A 16,784-nucleotide genomic window follows, 5' to 3' on the forward strand; every position below is an offset into this window, starting at 1 on the left:
ATTAAAAAAGAAAAGAATTTGCTGGATTTAACAACAAAGGGAAGTTGTGGTCATATCCCATTATTCAGGAATAAGATAGGAATCTGTCTTTGACTAGATTTAGTTCTGAATTTTCAACTGGTACAGAGGGTAATACTGGTTAAATTAAGACCTTTCCTACAGTTACTTACATTGTGAAAACTTATTCAAAGGGCACATTAATATAACCTTTCAAAAATCACACAACAGAAGATCTTCACTAATGTAGTCAGTCTTCTGTGGATGTTTGGACAGTGAAAATCTAGGATAACTCAAACCATACAAATTCCACCTTTTGCTTTCTCCATTAGAATATACACATTGGAGATCAAGTTCCAAAAATCTCCTCTACTGAAGATAGTGAGACTTGGGTGTAAGCCACCTAGCCACATTTTGAACGCTTATAGAACGTCAACACCTGATGATGGAAGAGATTCTAATTTAAAAAGTATATTTTACAAAGCATAAGAGACTGTTAAAAACTGAGAACAAACTGAGGGTTGATGGGGGGTGGGAGGGAGGGGGGGTGGGGGATGGGTATTGAGGAGGGCACCTTTTGGGATGAGCACTGGGTGTTGTATGGAAACCAATTTGACAATAAATTTCATATATTGGGAAAAAAAAAGAGAAAAGACAAAAAAAAAGTACATTTTGAAAACCTAAATTGACCCAATTAATTTTCAAAATAAGAGTTAATTCACGTTTTCAGTTTATTGTCACACACAAAACATTTTATAAAATAATATGGTAGACTTCCACTTAAACATCTTCATGTAAAAACTTCAGTGCAAGGAAGTGATCACTATTAAGTATGAAGACATCTAAAGCCAGCCAGTAATTTAAGTATAGGGAGGATATTTTTGCGATTCTTCCTAAAAAATGCTGGCACATTCATTAAATGCCCAGATTATAAAAATCACTTAGTATCCACTGCTTATCCTTCAGTATATTTTTATAGCTACGTGGCATCACATTAAATGCTGGTGGACGAAACAGCCTAAGAATCTAAAAACTTTTCAAGGAGCACAATGATTTGAAACCATCGAGGCGAATGCTACCCCCCAAATATTTTTGTATGTAATCTTTTGTCCATTACCACATAACAAGGTAAAAAAGTTGTTATACCTTAAAAAGAAGCTAAAGGAAAACATTTCACTTTTCCTTTAATTTTGGGTGGGGGGAGAGAAAGTGTTTTGTAAGTAAAACATCAAGTTTATGTCAGTTGTACAAATGTCTTCTTTAGGAAAGAGTATTTTGATTCAAAGAATTCTAAAATATTTCATCATTACAAAAAAGGTGTAATTTAAAGCTAAAAAGTTATAACACTGTTAACTAATATAAATCATCCACTAGCATATCCTATTACTTTTCACAAAATCCATAATTAAGGAACAATAGATTAGGTAAAAGATCTCTTTTTCCAACATTTGGTCGAATTAGCTAAGAACCCCTGGGCAAACCACACACCCCAAGTCTCAGGACTATCACCTCTCAAGTGAGGATCCCGGACTAACTGCCCTATTACATCCCTTCCAGTTTACAAATGTGCATAGAATTGTTAAACTAATTTAATCCTTTTGAAAGTGAGGTGTTTTGACCCAATGTAAGTTCCCCACGTTTAAGTAGTAAAGCTGTTCTTTAAACATTTAAGATCTTACCTTAAATTTATTTTCACTATATTTCCCTGTCACCTTAAATGATGAGGTATGACTCACAAGGTCCTCTAACTTCATGGTCTCCCAGACTTGGCGGCTGACAGTGATCAGCGGGTAGAGCTCAGGCCCTGCCTCCCATTCTGTGCAACTTTGGACCACCCTGAGTCTCCAATCAAGGATGATACCACCAGCTCTGTAACTGTTTTAAGGCCCAACAGAGTTATCATAATATACCAAAGTACTGGTAAACTGCAAATTACCATATGAATGCAAAGAATTGTTACTAAGCCCTAGCTGAAGTTTTCCTGACAACAGAATCTAAACATTTCTTATAAAATATATGTTCTTTGTCAATACTTGTCCATTTATGGTTCTGATCCTTTGGTTACTTGACTGTTCTCACACAGTCAATTTGTCTCCAGCTTTTAATTATGCTTTTAATTGCACCAGGCCTGAGAGTGCTGGTCTTTTCCTGGAGTCTAGAAGTCTGACCTTTCAGTAAGTGAGAATCAAAACCTAAAGATCTCTGTTACTTTAGGAAATGTGGTATGGTCACTCACTTTAAAAGAGTGGTTTCCTAACTGGGCGAGGCATCAGACTCATCTGGGAAGCGTTTTAAAGATTGAGATTCCTGGGCTCTAGCCACAGACAGTCTGATTCTGTATGTCTGGAGTAGAACCCAGAAAAGCTCTCTGTCTCAAAAGTTCCCCCAGATAATCTCGATAATCTATAGTTCAATTTTGGGGACTCACTGCTTTGCCCTCAATTTCTTTTCTAGAATTTCAGCAGCTGCTAGTTTGTTTTTAGTATAAAAATTTCCCCCTGCATTAATCACAAGAAGCACATTCAGGGGAGACTGCCTACAATCTTGGCTTAGCTTCACAGGGAACTTATTACAATCCCTTGCAATGAAACTAAAAAATGATAAATCACCTTCAGAGTGAAGACAGTGCAGGTAGAGGCTGAAAGGTGGCTGCTGCTTCACTAACACGGCAACTGTTTTCTGCTTCACTTAGAGTCAGTACATCTGAAGACTGTCTTATTACAGCTGTCATTACACACTAATGAAGGATGGCACAACTCCAAAAAACAGAAGGATGGCTAACTAGCTAATCAGTATTATGAAGAAAATGTTTCTAGCAGACATGAACGAAAAGTTCTTTGAAACACACACACACACACACACACACACACACACACACACACACACACAGCTTTCCGTAGAAACCCAAAGACTTCCGTGCTTCTGAAGTCTACCATAAAGAGAAAAGTTGACCAAAACTACAGGTGTTTAAAAATATGCTCAATTAACTGTGAAAATATAAGTGTAAAATAGGTACGATTTCATCCTTTAGTAGCCTTGACAGACATAAATGGAATTCACTTTCCATCTATTCTACCCAAATAGTTAATTCTGAAAATAACACATGACGTATTTGGTATAATGTGGTTCTGAACATCATCCCTTCCAAATTTAATACAGAAGCCACATTTGGATTTTCCAGGTGTCCCGAACGGATCTAGGCACTGCGAAATGTTGTCATGTCTTTTGGTTCTCTGCTAGGGACGCACCAGTCATCAGCCTCGTGGTTGGTGTTGTAGTGCTTCCAGGCAGCTTTGTTATACACCGGGAGTCTTTCTATCGAGTCTGTTGACAGAGCCTGAAAGAAAGAGCAAGACTTAAAAGTCTGGCGCTTTTTTTTTAGAATCCACTATTTGAGAAAATATACAATGGCAAAAAGGTCATTACGAATTAAACAGTACTTTATTGGATTCGTATTTTACTAATCATTAACAGCATGTACGTACATTATGAAACAGTGTACATATTTGAAACGCGTTATTTACTAAGTCTATTGCGCTGCTGGGTGTGCATATTGCTTTACTGTTTTGTTTGCAGTAATTGTCCAGCCAGCCTGGAAGCTGCTGGATTGAAATTTTACACAGGGAAAGGAGATGCCTCTTATAAAAACACGACCGAGACCTTGGTTAACTGAAAAAATCAGTTAAGTGTAAAAGCATAAAAATTGACATATGTACCTTAACATATAATTATACAATCATTTAATGAACTCTATTTCAATTATTTGTTAGAAGAAATACTATTTTTTTCAGCAGCCATCCTAAAAAGATTCTCGATAAATACAAAACTATGTCTAAGGCATCTTGGCTTTTGCTTGAAAAATTCTTGGCCTTGGGTTTGATCCTGTGTTTCTTCTCCTACCATTAAAGCCACCAATTTGTTATGGCATATGGGATTTCTGCATTGTGCATAATTCCATGTTTCCAACATACCATCACCATTAATTCACTGTTCTATTTCAGTTTCCTGTAAATCAGTGGAATCTGAGATAGACTATGTTTTTCCTGATCTTCTTCAAGTTAAGATATTTTAGCAGGAATTCAACGTTAAGCCACAGGTATTAAGATGCAGCAAATATTAAACAGGAAATCTCTTTCCGATAATGGTAAGGAAGGTCTTTGACACTGATTTTAATGATTTTATAAGATTCCTGTCTTCTATTTTTTTCCAAAGTGGAATTAAAAACCTTTCACCTATATATTCTCTTTAAATATGCCAGAACTGCCAGAACCCCTTATTCTTCTGTAGGCTAGATCAAAAATGTTACATTTGCTAATAAAAATGTTACCTTCATGTCGCCCTTTTAAAGTTACTCACAATTGAGCTGGTTTAAAAAAAAATTATTATCTTGGAAGAATAACCTTTTCAGATAAATTTAGTTTTTCCAATATACAGTCTTCAGCATTTCCTATAAAATAGGTGCCATCTAGTGGCCAGACCAAGAAACTTGAGTCACTCTATGAGGTACCAGTGGGCTGATGGGGCTCAGTACTCTAACCCTGTAAAATATGCTGATCTTTGCATAAACACATGGAACATCACAGGCCAGTAGGCTAACTGCTTGTGCTCCCACAAGGTGAGCTATATGCTTACCAAGAATCACCTGTCTTGTTCCCAAATCTGTTAGGCACTTCTATCATTGTAATTACATAATGTAATCAAGTACTAAACAAGTACTGCTTAAACAAAATGAAAAAGAAGGGTGGGGGCAGGTTCTTTGAAAACTAAGATGAATGCTTTGGAAAGACTTATGAAGGAAAGTCACATAAAAATTGCCATCAAATCCGAGTCAGAAGACATCTGTAAGGGACTACATATAAATAAGAAAGGATTATGCACTTGATTGTTTCTTTGTTTAAAGAAATCAAAACAATGCATTATAAGTATAGCTTCTGCAAGAAAGACTACTGAAACTTGAATCTGCAGACTCCTATTCAAAGAAAAGACCATGGCAGTACATCAAAAAAAGATTGGTGGATCAATGTCCATTCATGTGTTTTATATTAAAATTAAACTTCTATGATATATAACTTTTTATGATTCCCCACTTCATTTTTTTAATATGAAATTTATTGTCAAATTGATTTCCATACAACACCCAGCGCTCATCCCAACAGGTGCCCTCCTCAATGCCCATTACCCACTTTCCCCTCCCTCCCACCCCCCATCAACCCTCAGTTTATTCTCAGTTTTTAAGAGTCTCTTATGGTTTGGCTCTCTCCCTCTCTAACTTTTTTTTTTCCCCTTCCCCTCCCCCATGGCCTTCTGTTAAGTTTCTCAGGATCCACATAAGACTGAAAACATATGGTATCTGTCTTTCTCTGTATGACTTATTTCACTTAGCATAACACTCTCCAGTTCCATCCATGTTGCTACAAAGGGCCATATTTCGTTCTTTCTCATTGCCATGTAGTACTCCATTGTGTATATAAACCACAATTTCTTTATCCATTCATCAGCTGATGGACATTTAGGCTGTTTCCATAATTTGGTTATTGTTGAGAGTGCTGCTATAAACATTGGGGTACAAGTGCCTCTATGCATCAGCACTCCTGTATCCCTTGGGTAAATTCCTAGCAGTGCTGTTGCTGGGTCATAGGGTAGATCTATTTTTAATTTTTTGAGGAACCTCCACACTGTTTTCCAGAATGGCTGCATCAGTTTGCATTCCCACCAACAGTGCAAGAGGGTTCTCGTTTCTCCATATCCTCTCCAGCATCTATAGTCTCCTGATTTGTTCATTTTAGCCACTCTGACTAGCATGAGGTGGTATATGATTCCCCACTTCAACCTGACTTTTTTTCTAACAACCATAGTCCTGATCATTTCAGATTAGAGTGTGTCTTTTCCCATAGTCAAAGAGATCATTTGTGAATATAGATGAGATCCTACATAAAAACCACATTCTTATATTTTAATAGCAATGAGGTAAAAGAAAATTTCATTAAAGCTACATATTGGCATCTTTTCTCATAACCAAAAGAAGTATTATTAAATCGAAAAGACTATGTTATTACCTTAATGTAGATAACTGCATCTGTCCCATAACCCTCTAGAGAATATAGCTTTAGGTCTCCTTGGAAGTACTGGGCATAAAGACGTGATATGGGCAATCCATAACCAAAACCAGCCTGTTTGATGAGAAAAATGAAATTCTATTCAGAAAGCCACACAGTAAAATACTTTTCTAGTTAAAATAAATGCTTCTGAGTATCCCATGGCTATCAGAGCCTGCATGTAAGAGATCATTAATACCTAACTACTAATACTGATCAGACGGAAGCCTAGTTGGGTACTACATTAGATGACTCCCCGCTGGTCATTTAAAACTCATTCTTTTTTCTGTAGAATGACTCCTGTAGATCTAGAACAGCACATTGCTTTTCTTCGCTGCCATGCTCTACAGTATCCCAGTATTGCTTTCGGCAATATCACATAAAACATGTTCTTTCTCTTAGGAGCAAGAGTAGAAAAAGCTTTGTTGCAGCCTCAGAGATACATATATCTTTTGACTTCATACCATGAATTTCCAGCCTGTGTTCTGAACCTGGATAGATCAATAATAGGTCCACTTTCCTACTCACTGACAAGTCACTTCCCTGCTTAAAAACCTACAAAGCACATCACCGCTAACACCACGCCCTACCCACCCGCCACCCCCAACCCACTGCCTTGAGATAAAATTCAAGCTTCTAAAAAGAGCTTTCAAGACCTGATCAGACCAGGTCTCTGCCTCCCACCTTCCAGTCCAGCTGAACCAAATCTCCTGCTCTTAAGTTCCTCAAACAAATGTTAGTTTTCACTTCTGTGTCTTTGTTCATCCTGTTCCCAGTATCTGGAATGGCCTTCTTTACCTGAATAAATCCTACAGATTCTTTAATGCAAAGCAAAACATTTGGACAAATGTAAAAACAGTTTTTATCACCAAGTCAGATGTTCGATGATATTCCATGTTAACACTTCAGTTAAGAGTTTATGTGGATTCAGGAATCAGAATGCTATTAACAAATGCAGGCTCTGGCTTTACCTACCTCTACCATTTATTACTTGACTTTTCCAACCAGAGTTTCTGTTTATCCCTCCAAATCAACAACCCATTCTCCACATTACTTCTTGCCCTGGGAGGATTATATCAGTGGATCCCCCTGCCCTCTGCTTCCAGTGGGTCCAGCCAATGGGGAAGTCTGTAGGAGTTCAGGGGGAGTCAAGTCAGGATATTTATTCCTCTGCTTCCTTCCTGTTGAGTTGCTTCCCTTGGGGCTGGACCACTGAGTGTAAGCAGCTGCTCTGTTACTATCTCTTCTTCTGGGTTCTGCCAACTTCTCCTTCTCCCTTTGATTCAGGGTGGGAACAGCTCTATGCTGCCAGCCCTGGATCCCTATACTACCCATGCCCGTAGCTCTGTAATTTGTTTGTCAATATGCCTTCCTTGCATTATAATTTGAATGAGCTATTTCGTTCCTTGGTTGGGACCCTGACTGATGCATTAAATGGTCCCAGAAATAGCCTCTAGGAAACTGCACAAGCCATGTGGCTCAGGATCCCGTGGTACCTGATCTACTTGATCACCTGCCTCTACCTCAACCACACACAGGGACTCACAGGGCTTCCCCTATAAACAGTTAACAGGGAAAGAGAACACCATGGGCCTGGTGCACCCACAACCTACATGTTTGCCAGCACCAGCCAAAGTGGACTGCCCTTTCGCTACGACCCTTCTCAGAGGCAGGCCTGAAAGGTGGGCGTGAAGTGAATCCTACCAGCGGGCAGAGCTGGGAGTTCTGCAACTACAGGGACTCACAGGCAGTGGCAAGGAAGCTGGCTGGCCAGTCAGGGACTTAGAACAAAACTGGGTAACTAATGAGAAGAAGGTCTAGAAGAGAGAAATGTGGATGGTTGTCTCTGAACACGCTTCCACTGTGAAGATATTCTGTCCATGCAGATGCCCACCAGGAGGTGTCCACATGGAGGAAGCACTCAGTAACCAGGCAGACGAGATGGTCACACCCGTGGATGTCAAGCAGCACTTCTCCAGCTGTCCCAGTGCTGGCTTACTGGGTCTACTTACAAAGTGGCTGTGACACGAGGAGGGAAGCTCTGTAAGAGCCTAATGGTGGTCTTAGCCTTGGTAAGTCTGTGTCGATGTACAGAGAAGCCTGTGCCATGCCATACCTCTTGTTTTCTTAAAAATTCACATAAGTGTTGCATCCTAAATAACAAACACTTATACGGCATTTACTACGTGCCAGGCACCATAAAAAGTAATTCTACGTATATTAACTCAATCCTCACAATAACTTGATTTTTAAAGTTAGGAAAACTACAGCATTAAAAGTTCAATAATTTTCTCAAAGCTATACAGCCAGGATAGAGTGGAGTGGGGAAGGGAATCAGACAGTTTTGATCCAGAGTCTGGACTGGTATTCTATGCCACTCTTCATAAAAATTCTACAATAGTTATTACGAAGCGGTATAGCTAAGAATCTAAGAAGATGCTCCTGTTTATTATTTGACCATGTCTGCTGTTGGCACATGGATGCACATGTATCTCAATTTGAGAAGCACATCCCTGGAGTAATCATTTTAAAAGTATGGTAAGAACATGAACTATATTACAGTTGTAATGACAGAATCTGTGCTGTGTAACAAGTAAAACTGTTAGAATAAAGTCCTTCTAGGAACTTCTTAGAAAGAACCTAAAATAGACCCATCTGGTACTGTATGTCATCATGTTACTGCATAACCCCAATGCATATGTCAGAGAAGTTTTAAAGCCCAGAAGAACAGCTCTTCCAGAGTTACAGGTCAGAGATTTGGCAAAGTGCTTTTCTAGGGGTTAGAGGACAAGGATGGAACCAGTTCAAAAGCTGATCACATTATATCTGAAAATAGGTAGCTGAGATCAATAAAAACCACCATCACAACAAAAATAATTTGAGCCTTTTCCAGGCTGGTGATTAGATGATCAGCACTCTAGTCTTTTTTCTGAGTCTAGAATATGAGTTCTTTCTAATTATCAGTACTTGAGGAAAAAGAAACCAACACTGAAGATTAAATCAGTGTTGGCCAAATGCTAGTAAAACCGGTAATTTAGTCTTCACGTTAGAGATGGTGTATCAAAACATGGTTAACCACATGAACACTACTGACACATCACTATCAAGTGAGGCAATGAGAACTGTAAAACAATACTTTGTCTTGTGCTCTTTTCTTTTAAAAACATTTTTTTTGGGGCGCCTGGGTGGCTCAGTTGGCTGAGCGTCCAATCAGCTCAGGTCATGATCTTGCGGTTTGTGAGTTCGAGCCCCATGTTGGGCTTGTGCTGACAGCTCAGAGCCTGAAGCCTGCTTTGGATTCTGTCTCCTCCTCTCTCTGCCCCTCCCATGTTCATGCTCTGTCTCTCTCTGTCTCTCAATAATAAATAAACATTAAAAAAAATTTTTTTAATAAATAAAAATTAAAAATTTTTTTTAATGTTTTAAAATTTACTTTTGAGAGAAAGAGACACAGAGTGAGCAGGGGAGGGGCAGACAGAGAGAGGGAGACACAGAATCCGAAGCAGTCTCCAGGCTCTGAGCTGTCAGCACAAGCCTGACGTTGGGCTCGAACTCACGAACTGTGAGATCATGACCTGAGCCGAAGTCAGACGCTCAACTGACCAAACCACCCAGGCGCCCCATGTCTTGTGCTCTTTTCAATCAAAAGAAGAAACCAGCCAAAGGCTGTTTAAATTTAGAGGAAAGTGTTTTTCTATTAGCTTCCTTTCTTCCTTAGGGGTACCCTACACAAGTGCTTACCTGATTTATTTGGTAATTTATTTGGTACTTATTTATTTTTTTGGCAATTCACAAAAACACACTTCATTCTTTCTTTTCTTTTCTTTTTCTTTTTTGTACTTCACTATTTCTTGATCACATACCAGGGGCACTGCTCGAGATGTCTCAACACGAGGCCGGGGTGCAGTTGAGTACATGTAGTTGAAGAGTCTGTCAATTTTCCTCAAAGGAACACCACCTCCTCGGTCACTCATCTACGGTGAGAAAGGATCATGCCCTATGACCAAGTCCCATAAACAGCAAAACACCAACACACAACTGCTGGCTGGAGAATACTGCTTTTCAAAAACGAGTACCATGCAATCCAAGTTACGAGTGTAAGCAGTTTCCTCACTGGTAGACTTCATACAACTCCTCCAGTATGGACAATTCTAACACATAACAAACTGCATCACAATACAGAGTCAATGCTGTGGCTCTGTATATTTACTCAAGTCACACACAAACAGTACAGTGGGAACAGAATGGGGCATAAACTAAGTCTATCTTGGATGTAACAATAAATTTGTTAATCCTTTCTGGTGGGTGGTTTGACAATCAGATTCAAAATGCATGTACACTTTGACCCAACAGTGCTTTCCCTAGAAGTATGCAAAGTATGTATGAGGATATCCATCACAGCACCATGTAGAATAGCTAAAAGTGGATTACAATCTACAGTCCTCCGCTCTACCAACTGAGCTATCGAAGCCTCCGCTAAGTGGATTACAATCTTAATGGAGGACTATTTAAGTAAACTAATGCACATTCTAAAATAGAATACTATTGAGCCATTAAATATAATGTTGAACTGTATATACTGGCATGAAAGAGGTCTACAAGACATTGTTCAGCTGCACAGAACCCCAGACAGCTTTCTGGTGAGTTTTTAAAGTACACTGGTCTTTATATTGTTCTAGTGTCATTTCTCAACTCAAATCATACGGTAGGTGGAATTTAGTAATTTATTTACAGACTATTTCATTCTGTTTCCTTCATAGTTAATATGGTCTTATTTCCTATTTATAGTTTACATTCTCATCTATTACAGTTATTTTCTTTTGTCACAAAATCTAAATTGATTTTACTATCTATGACATTATACAGTTGTCATAAACAAATCTGCTTTAACATATGTGTGTATATGAATGAATGAACAAATGAATAGATAGACAGACAGATAGATAGCGCTGAATGGTTAAAAAGTCACTAGGCTAGGGATGTCTGGCTGGCTTAGTTGGTAAAGCATCCTGACTCTTGATCTCAGGGTCGTGAGTTGGAGCCCCATGCTGGGTGCAGAGATACTTAAAAAAAGTAAAAAAAATAAAAGTAAAGACTTGGTCACAAATAAGTTTAAAAGCCCGTTATTAAAAAAAAAAGTCAATAGGCTAGACGGATTATAGTTGAGTTTTTATATGATCTTTAAATATCTTTACAGTATGTATATATACTACTTTCATAATAAAAGTTACATAGATATTTTAATTTTTAAAATAAAAATCTGCTTTGAAATACCATTTGATGGCTTGCCTTTGATATATCTACAATTAGAAAATTACAATATAAGGCAAAAATATATAAAGACTTTAATCAGAACCTGTATGTACACGTGCTTGAAATTGTTCTTGGCTTTGAATTCAAAGCCCAGTGATGAGATTTATTTTAGTAAGATTAATAAAGAGCTGAGTATTTTCTGGGATCCATCAATTTGTTAATTATTCATTCTTTAATGCTCTGCTGCACGTTTGCTGGTAACATGAATAAGAAGCGTGGGTGTTCCATAAATATTAACTAAATATATTAGAATAGATATTACGATTAAAAGGTAGACTTCAATAAATACTTCCTGGTTTTCCTTAACCTTTGGCCAGACAGATTATAGCAATCTTGTAGGAAACAAGAAGTGATTTCTAGCCAGAGGCCAGTATTAGAAAAGCAGAGAGCTGAGCATAAAGGACAGAGGTGACTTTGAGAAGTGTCATCTTATTAGAGGTGAAGGGGGTAAATTAAGCCATAGGAATGTAGTTAAAAACTGAGAAAGGTAACCCCTTTTTGTTTTGCAGCCAAAAACATAATAAACTGGAACCAGCAGATTTTTAAAGTGGTCAAAAGAGTTTCCAAGAGAATTGTACCAAATGATATTATACCAGAGTATTTGAGTTCTGTGGAAAAAGGGAAGGAGGGATTAATAGTAGAGAAGGACAGACGGTTGGTCAGTACATATTTAAGAATGGAAGACTGACAACAAATATATTGAGAAAGATGTGAAAATTAAAAATTTTCTGATTAAGATAATTTGAAGAAAAAAAATCTAGAATCATGGGAACAAACCTACATAAAGGAAATATCAAGAGATTATGAAAGAGATCATGGTGTAGAGTAACGTCAACAAAAAGCCTTAGAAAGAGAAGTCTGGCAATTATGTTCAAAGTTTTCTCTTTAGTGTGTGAAATCACCACATCTCAATGTCATCTAACCAAGAGTTACTATCCCTAACTTCCTGTTCCCAATAACAGTGGCCTCCCTGGGCTAATTCACGTGAATTTCAGGTCCAAGGGAAATGAACCACTACTAACTTGATGACAGCTCTAAAGGAAAGAGATTTATTAACCCTAAACTCACCCAGAGCTCCTGAGGTTTCTTACTCAAGAGCTTATCAATGTCAAGTTTGTAAAATCACCAACAGGGTATGAACCAAGACATTTACATTTTAATTTAAAAGATGTGGCTGTAACATTTATGTTATTTACTGAATACAGCATAAACATCAAATCTGAAAGAGCAGCTCCATTCGAATGCTGGGAAAAAACAATTGTCTCACAGGATTCTTAGCAGAGGAGAAAAAAGGTGAAAAATGTCAAAAATTTGAATAAGCTAAAAGAATGGGATAAAGACTATATAGGGGCACCTGGGGGGCTCACTCAGGAACCCGCCTCTTAATTTTGGCTCAGTTCATGAGACTGAGTCACACACTGGCCTCTGCAATGACAACGCAGAGCCTGCCTAGGATTCTCTCTCTCTCTCTGCCCCTCCCCTGCTCTCTCTCTCTCTCAAAATAAATAAATAAACATTAAAAAAAAAAAGACTACATAAAAACTCAACTTTAAGCCATCCTGTTGACTTTTTAATACATATCATTCAGCATTATTTTTCTCTCTACATATCTGTATAAATATGTTAAAAGCAGACCTTGAGCCTGAAAATCTAGTATTAGTGATAGGGATGAAAACTCTACTGAAGAAAATTAAAGCAAGCATTTAATAGGAGTAGAGATAACAGGAGCAGGTGCAGTCAAGTGACTATGCCTAATATGGGTAGAGTTTTTAGAGACCTCTAGAACAGTCTGTTCAAGACCCTTATGAGCCTTTCTTTCTTTTTTTAAAAAACAAGTTTATTGAAATAATTCATATGCCATAAAATTCACCTATGTAAAATGTAAAAGCTGAATGGTTTTTAATACAGTCACAGATATGTACAACCATCACCACAAATTTTAGATTATTTTCATTACTTCAAAAAGAAATCCTGGACTCTTTACTGATCACACTCCTAAGAAAACACTAGTCCTTTTCTTGTCTTTATACATTTGCCCACTTTGGACATTTCACATATATAGAATTGTATGTGTTTTTTGTGATTGGTTTCTTTTACTTAGTGTCATCTTTCCAGTGTTGTAGCAGCCATGTTGTAGCAGATACCAATACTTCATTCCTTTTATGGCCCAATAATATTCCATTATGTGGCTATATCACATTTTGTTGATCTGTTTTTTAGTTGATGGACATCTGGGCCATTTCCAGGTTTTGGCTATTATGAATAATGCTGCTATGAACCTTCTTGTATAAGTTTTAGCTTGAATATCTGTTCTCAGTCCTTTGGTGTATACACTTAGGAATGGAACTGCCACGTCATTATAAAGCTTTCTTTACACCAGAGACAGATTCCCCAAACAGAGCCTGTCCACCAGCACAGGACAAATCTCTGCTAAGTGTCTAAGACCTCAGTGAATCTTGATCTATGCTGTGATGGATGACCACAAGTGAAAGAAAACAGCTACAGACCAACATGTAAAAACACATGAAAGAGAAACAGAAAAAGGTATGAGAAAGACACTACTGTAGCACAACTGAGGCCCCAAAGCAGAAGACATGTGGGACTTACTTTGAATCAAGTAAACCTTAATGAGCAAATAGCTGACACACAACCAAAAAATAGACATACTTTAGCATCTGGGCTGAAAAAAAGTGATGCATTCCCATTACATTTTTAGCACACAGATGGCATTTGCCATATATTTATTTGTGTCTCACTCTTTTTAAATGAACAGCCAAGAGAGATAAACAGAAAAAAGAAATTCAGAGGGAAAAGTGTAGAGAGTTAAGGTATACTAATTAAAAAAAATTTTTTTAACGTTTATTTATTTTTGAAAGAGAGACAGAGACAGAGACAGAGCACGAGTGGGATAGGAGCAGAGAAAGAGGGAGACACCAAATCAGGCTCCAGGCTCTGAGCTGTCAGCATAGAGCCTGATGCAGGGCTCAAACCCATGAATAGCGAGATCATGACCTGAGCCGAAGTTGGACACTCAAGCGACTGAGCCACCCAGGCGCCCGGCATACTAATTTTTTAAAAAAATACAGCTATTATTACTACCCTCAGAGTGATAATAGAAGATAAAACTGAAACAGAATGCTCTAAAAAAGGAATAATAAAAAACAAAGAGTTCCTGGAAATTTACAATAAGATCATGGAAATGAAAATTCAATAGAAGAGTTGGAAATTCAAAGTCAAGGACATCTCACAGAGTAGAATGAAAAGTTTAAAGAGATAAAAAGCAGGAGAAAAGGATAAGGAAAATCAGGGATCAATTCATGAAGACCAGCATCCTCCAAATAAGACTATCAAAAAGTGAAGCAGTAGGGAAGAAAGTGCCAAGGACACAATGGAAATTCTAAGGGCCCGGACCAATGAGTAAGAAAAAACCCACACCAAGTCACATCATTATGAAATTTCAGAACAGAGCTGAAGAAAAGATCTTAAAAGCTTCAGTTAAAACAAACAAAACACTAAAGCCTGACATCTAAAACTGGGCCTGTATGAAGGAACAGGAAATGGAATAAGCAAAAGTCTTCTCAAAAAGAATAGCAAGAGGGACATCAGCAAAAATTGTAGAAAAAGGAGTCTCTCATCCATGAAAGCACCAAGAAAAAGGCAAATACTGTCAGAATCAAATTTTTTCAGAACTCCAGAAATTAACCAAAGGTTTGCAGCAATTTAGGGAACACTTAGGCAAAACAAAACCAGTGGACTCTGTGGTGTTTTAACTTGGCTTATTCCCACCCCCATCTCCACTCCCATCAATAACATGCAATCAGAGTGAAACTGGCATCCTGGCAGCCGCTGGGAAGGCTATCTTTCTTTGGCCTGATTTTGAGCTCCCCAGTGCAAAATGTCTCATATACACCCACCCCTGATCCTCAGAAATATGTCAAAAACAATTAGAGATAATTGATTAACCTGAAGTTTGCCTAAAGCAGTGTACAACAGTTAAGGCAAACAACAAATTAACTAAAAACCTTAATAGGAAAAGCGAGGGAATGAGATGTCTTTAGGGGCTTACAAAAGCTCAGGGATATCCTGGGAATCTAGAAGGTCATGCTTATGTGCAGGGCTATGTTCACGTTCAGGAAAGGTTTCATCTCTGACTGACCTTGAGGTTCTGTAAAGGACCTCAAAGTTAATTTGAAGTTGTTAACTGCTGGGTTGAGTGTTGAAAGTGTGCCCCAATATACACACAGAGCCCCTTTACAAAGACTGGAAGACAGCAGGTATTTAAGGAACTCTCAGTCCAATCATAAGTTGATCACTAAGCTAACCAAGTATATGTGGCCATACACATTACAGAATAAAGACTTTACAGAAATAGTTTAAACGGTCACTAAACAAATAAAACAACCAATCTTTGGGAGAGGGTAAGTATGTGATCTTCAGAGTTGTCACATTATGTTATTTTGAATGTCTAATTTTCAATAGAAATTATAAAAGATGCAAAGAAAAATGTATGGCCCATGCACAGGGGAAAAAAACGGAATCAAGAGACACTATATCTGAGGAAACTAATGACTTTAAGTCAGCTATTTTAAATATTTTGAAAGAACTAAAGGAAACCATTTTAAAAGTACTGAAGTTAGAGGATGATATCTCCCCAAATAGAGAACAGCAATAAAATATATATATAAATTATATAAGAGAACCAAACTGAAATTCAAGAGTTGAGAAGTATATTATAACTGAAATGAAAAATTCACAAGAGCTCAACAGCAGATTTGAACATGTGGAAAATAGAATCAGTGACAGTGAAGATAACTCAATTGAAATTATCCAGTCTGAGACAGAAAGAAAAAAAATAAATAAAGAAAAGTGAAAAAAAAAAAAAAAAAGAAGAAGAAAAAAATGTGTCAGAGACCAGAGACCTGTGTGACCCTATCAAGTGTACCAAGATGTACCGGAAATCCCAGCAGAAGAGGAGATGGAAGAGGGGGCAGAAAGAACATCTTAAGAAATGAAGGCAAAATACTTCCCAATTTTGATTAAAATGATGATTTTCATCAAGGTGCCTGGGTGGCTCAGTCGGTTGAGCGTCCAACTCTTTTGATTTTGGCTCAGATCATGGTCTCATGGTTTGTGGGATAGAGCCCCACACCAGGCTCTGCACTGTCAACATGGAGCTTGCTTGGGATTCTCTCTCTCCTTCTCTCTCTGTCCCTACCCACTCATGCTTTTGCTCTCTCACTCTCTGAAAGTAAATAAACTTAAAAAAAAAAAAAAAGATGATGTTCATCAAATGCCAAGTATAATGAATTCAAATAGATCCATACCTGGACAAATCATAATAAAACTGTCAAAAACCAAGAAGAATCTTAAAAGCAGCAA

At 37.9% G+C, this 16,784-nt stretch overlaps 1 protein-coding gene across 2 annotated transcripts in view; it reads right to left on the bottom strand.

Moving 5' to 3' along the window:
- Positions 1–710: 710 nt before the first annotated feature.
- PDK1 (pyruvate dehydrogenase kinase 1) overlaps positions 711–16,784 on the bottom strand; it is a 33,029-nt gene continuing 16,955 nt past the window's right edge. For both annotated transcript variants that reach the window (XM_049615520.1, XM_049615519.1), the window contains 3 exons: positions 9,956–10,066; positions 6,054–6,167; positions 711–3,334 (listed from right to left, as the gene is read on the bottom strand). In XM_049615520.1, coding sequence (XP_049471477.1) covers positions 3,194–3,334; positions 6,054–6,167; positions 9,956–10,066 — 366 coding nt within the window. In that variant the 3' untranslated portion in view covers positions 711–3,193. The remainder of the gene's footprint in view (positions 3,335–6,053; positions 6,168–9,955; positions 10,067–16,784) is intronic.

The sequence above is a fragment of the Panthera uncia genome (genome assembly GCF_023721935.1).
Source record: "Panthera uncia isolate 11264 chromosome C1 unlocalized genomic scaffold, Puncia_PCG_1.0 HiC_scaffold_3, whole genome shotgun sequence".
In the NCBI taxonomy this organism is placed as follows: domain Eukaryota; kingdom Metazoa; phylum Chordata; class Mammalia; order Carnivora; family Felidae; genus Panthera; species Panthera uncia.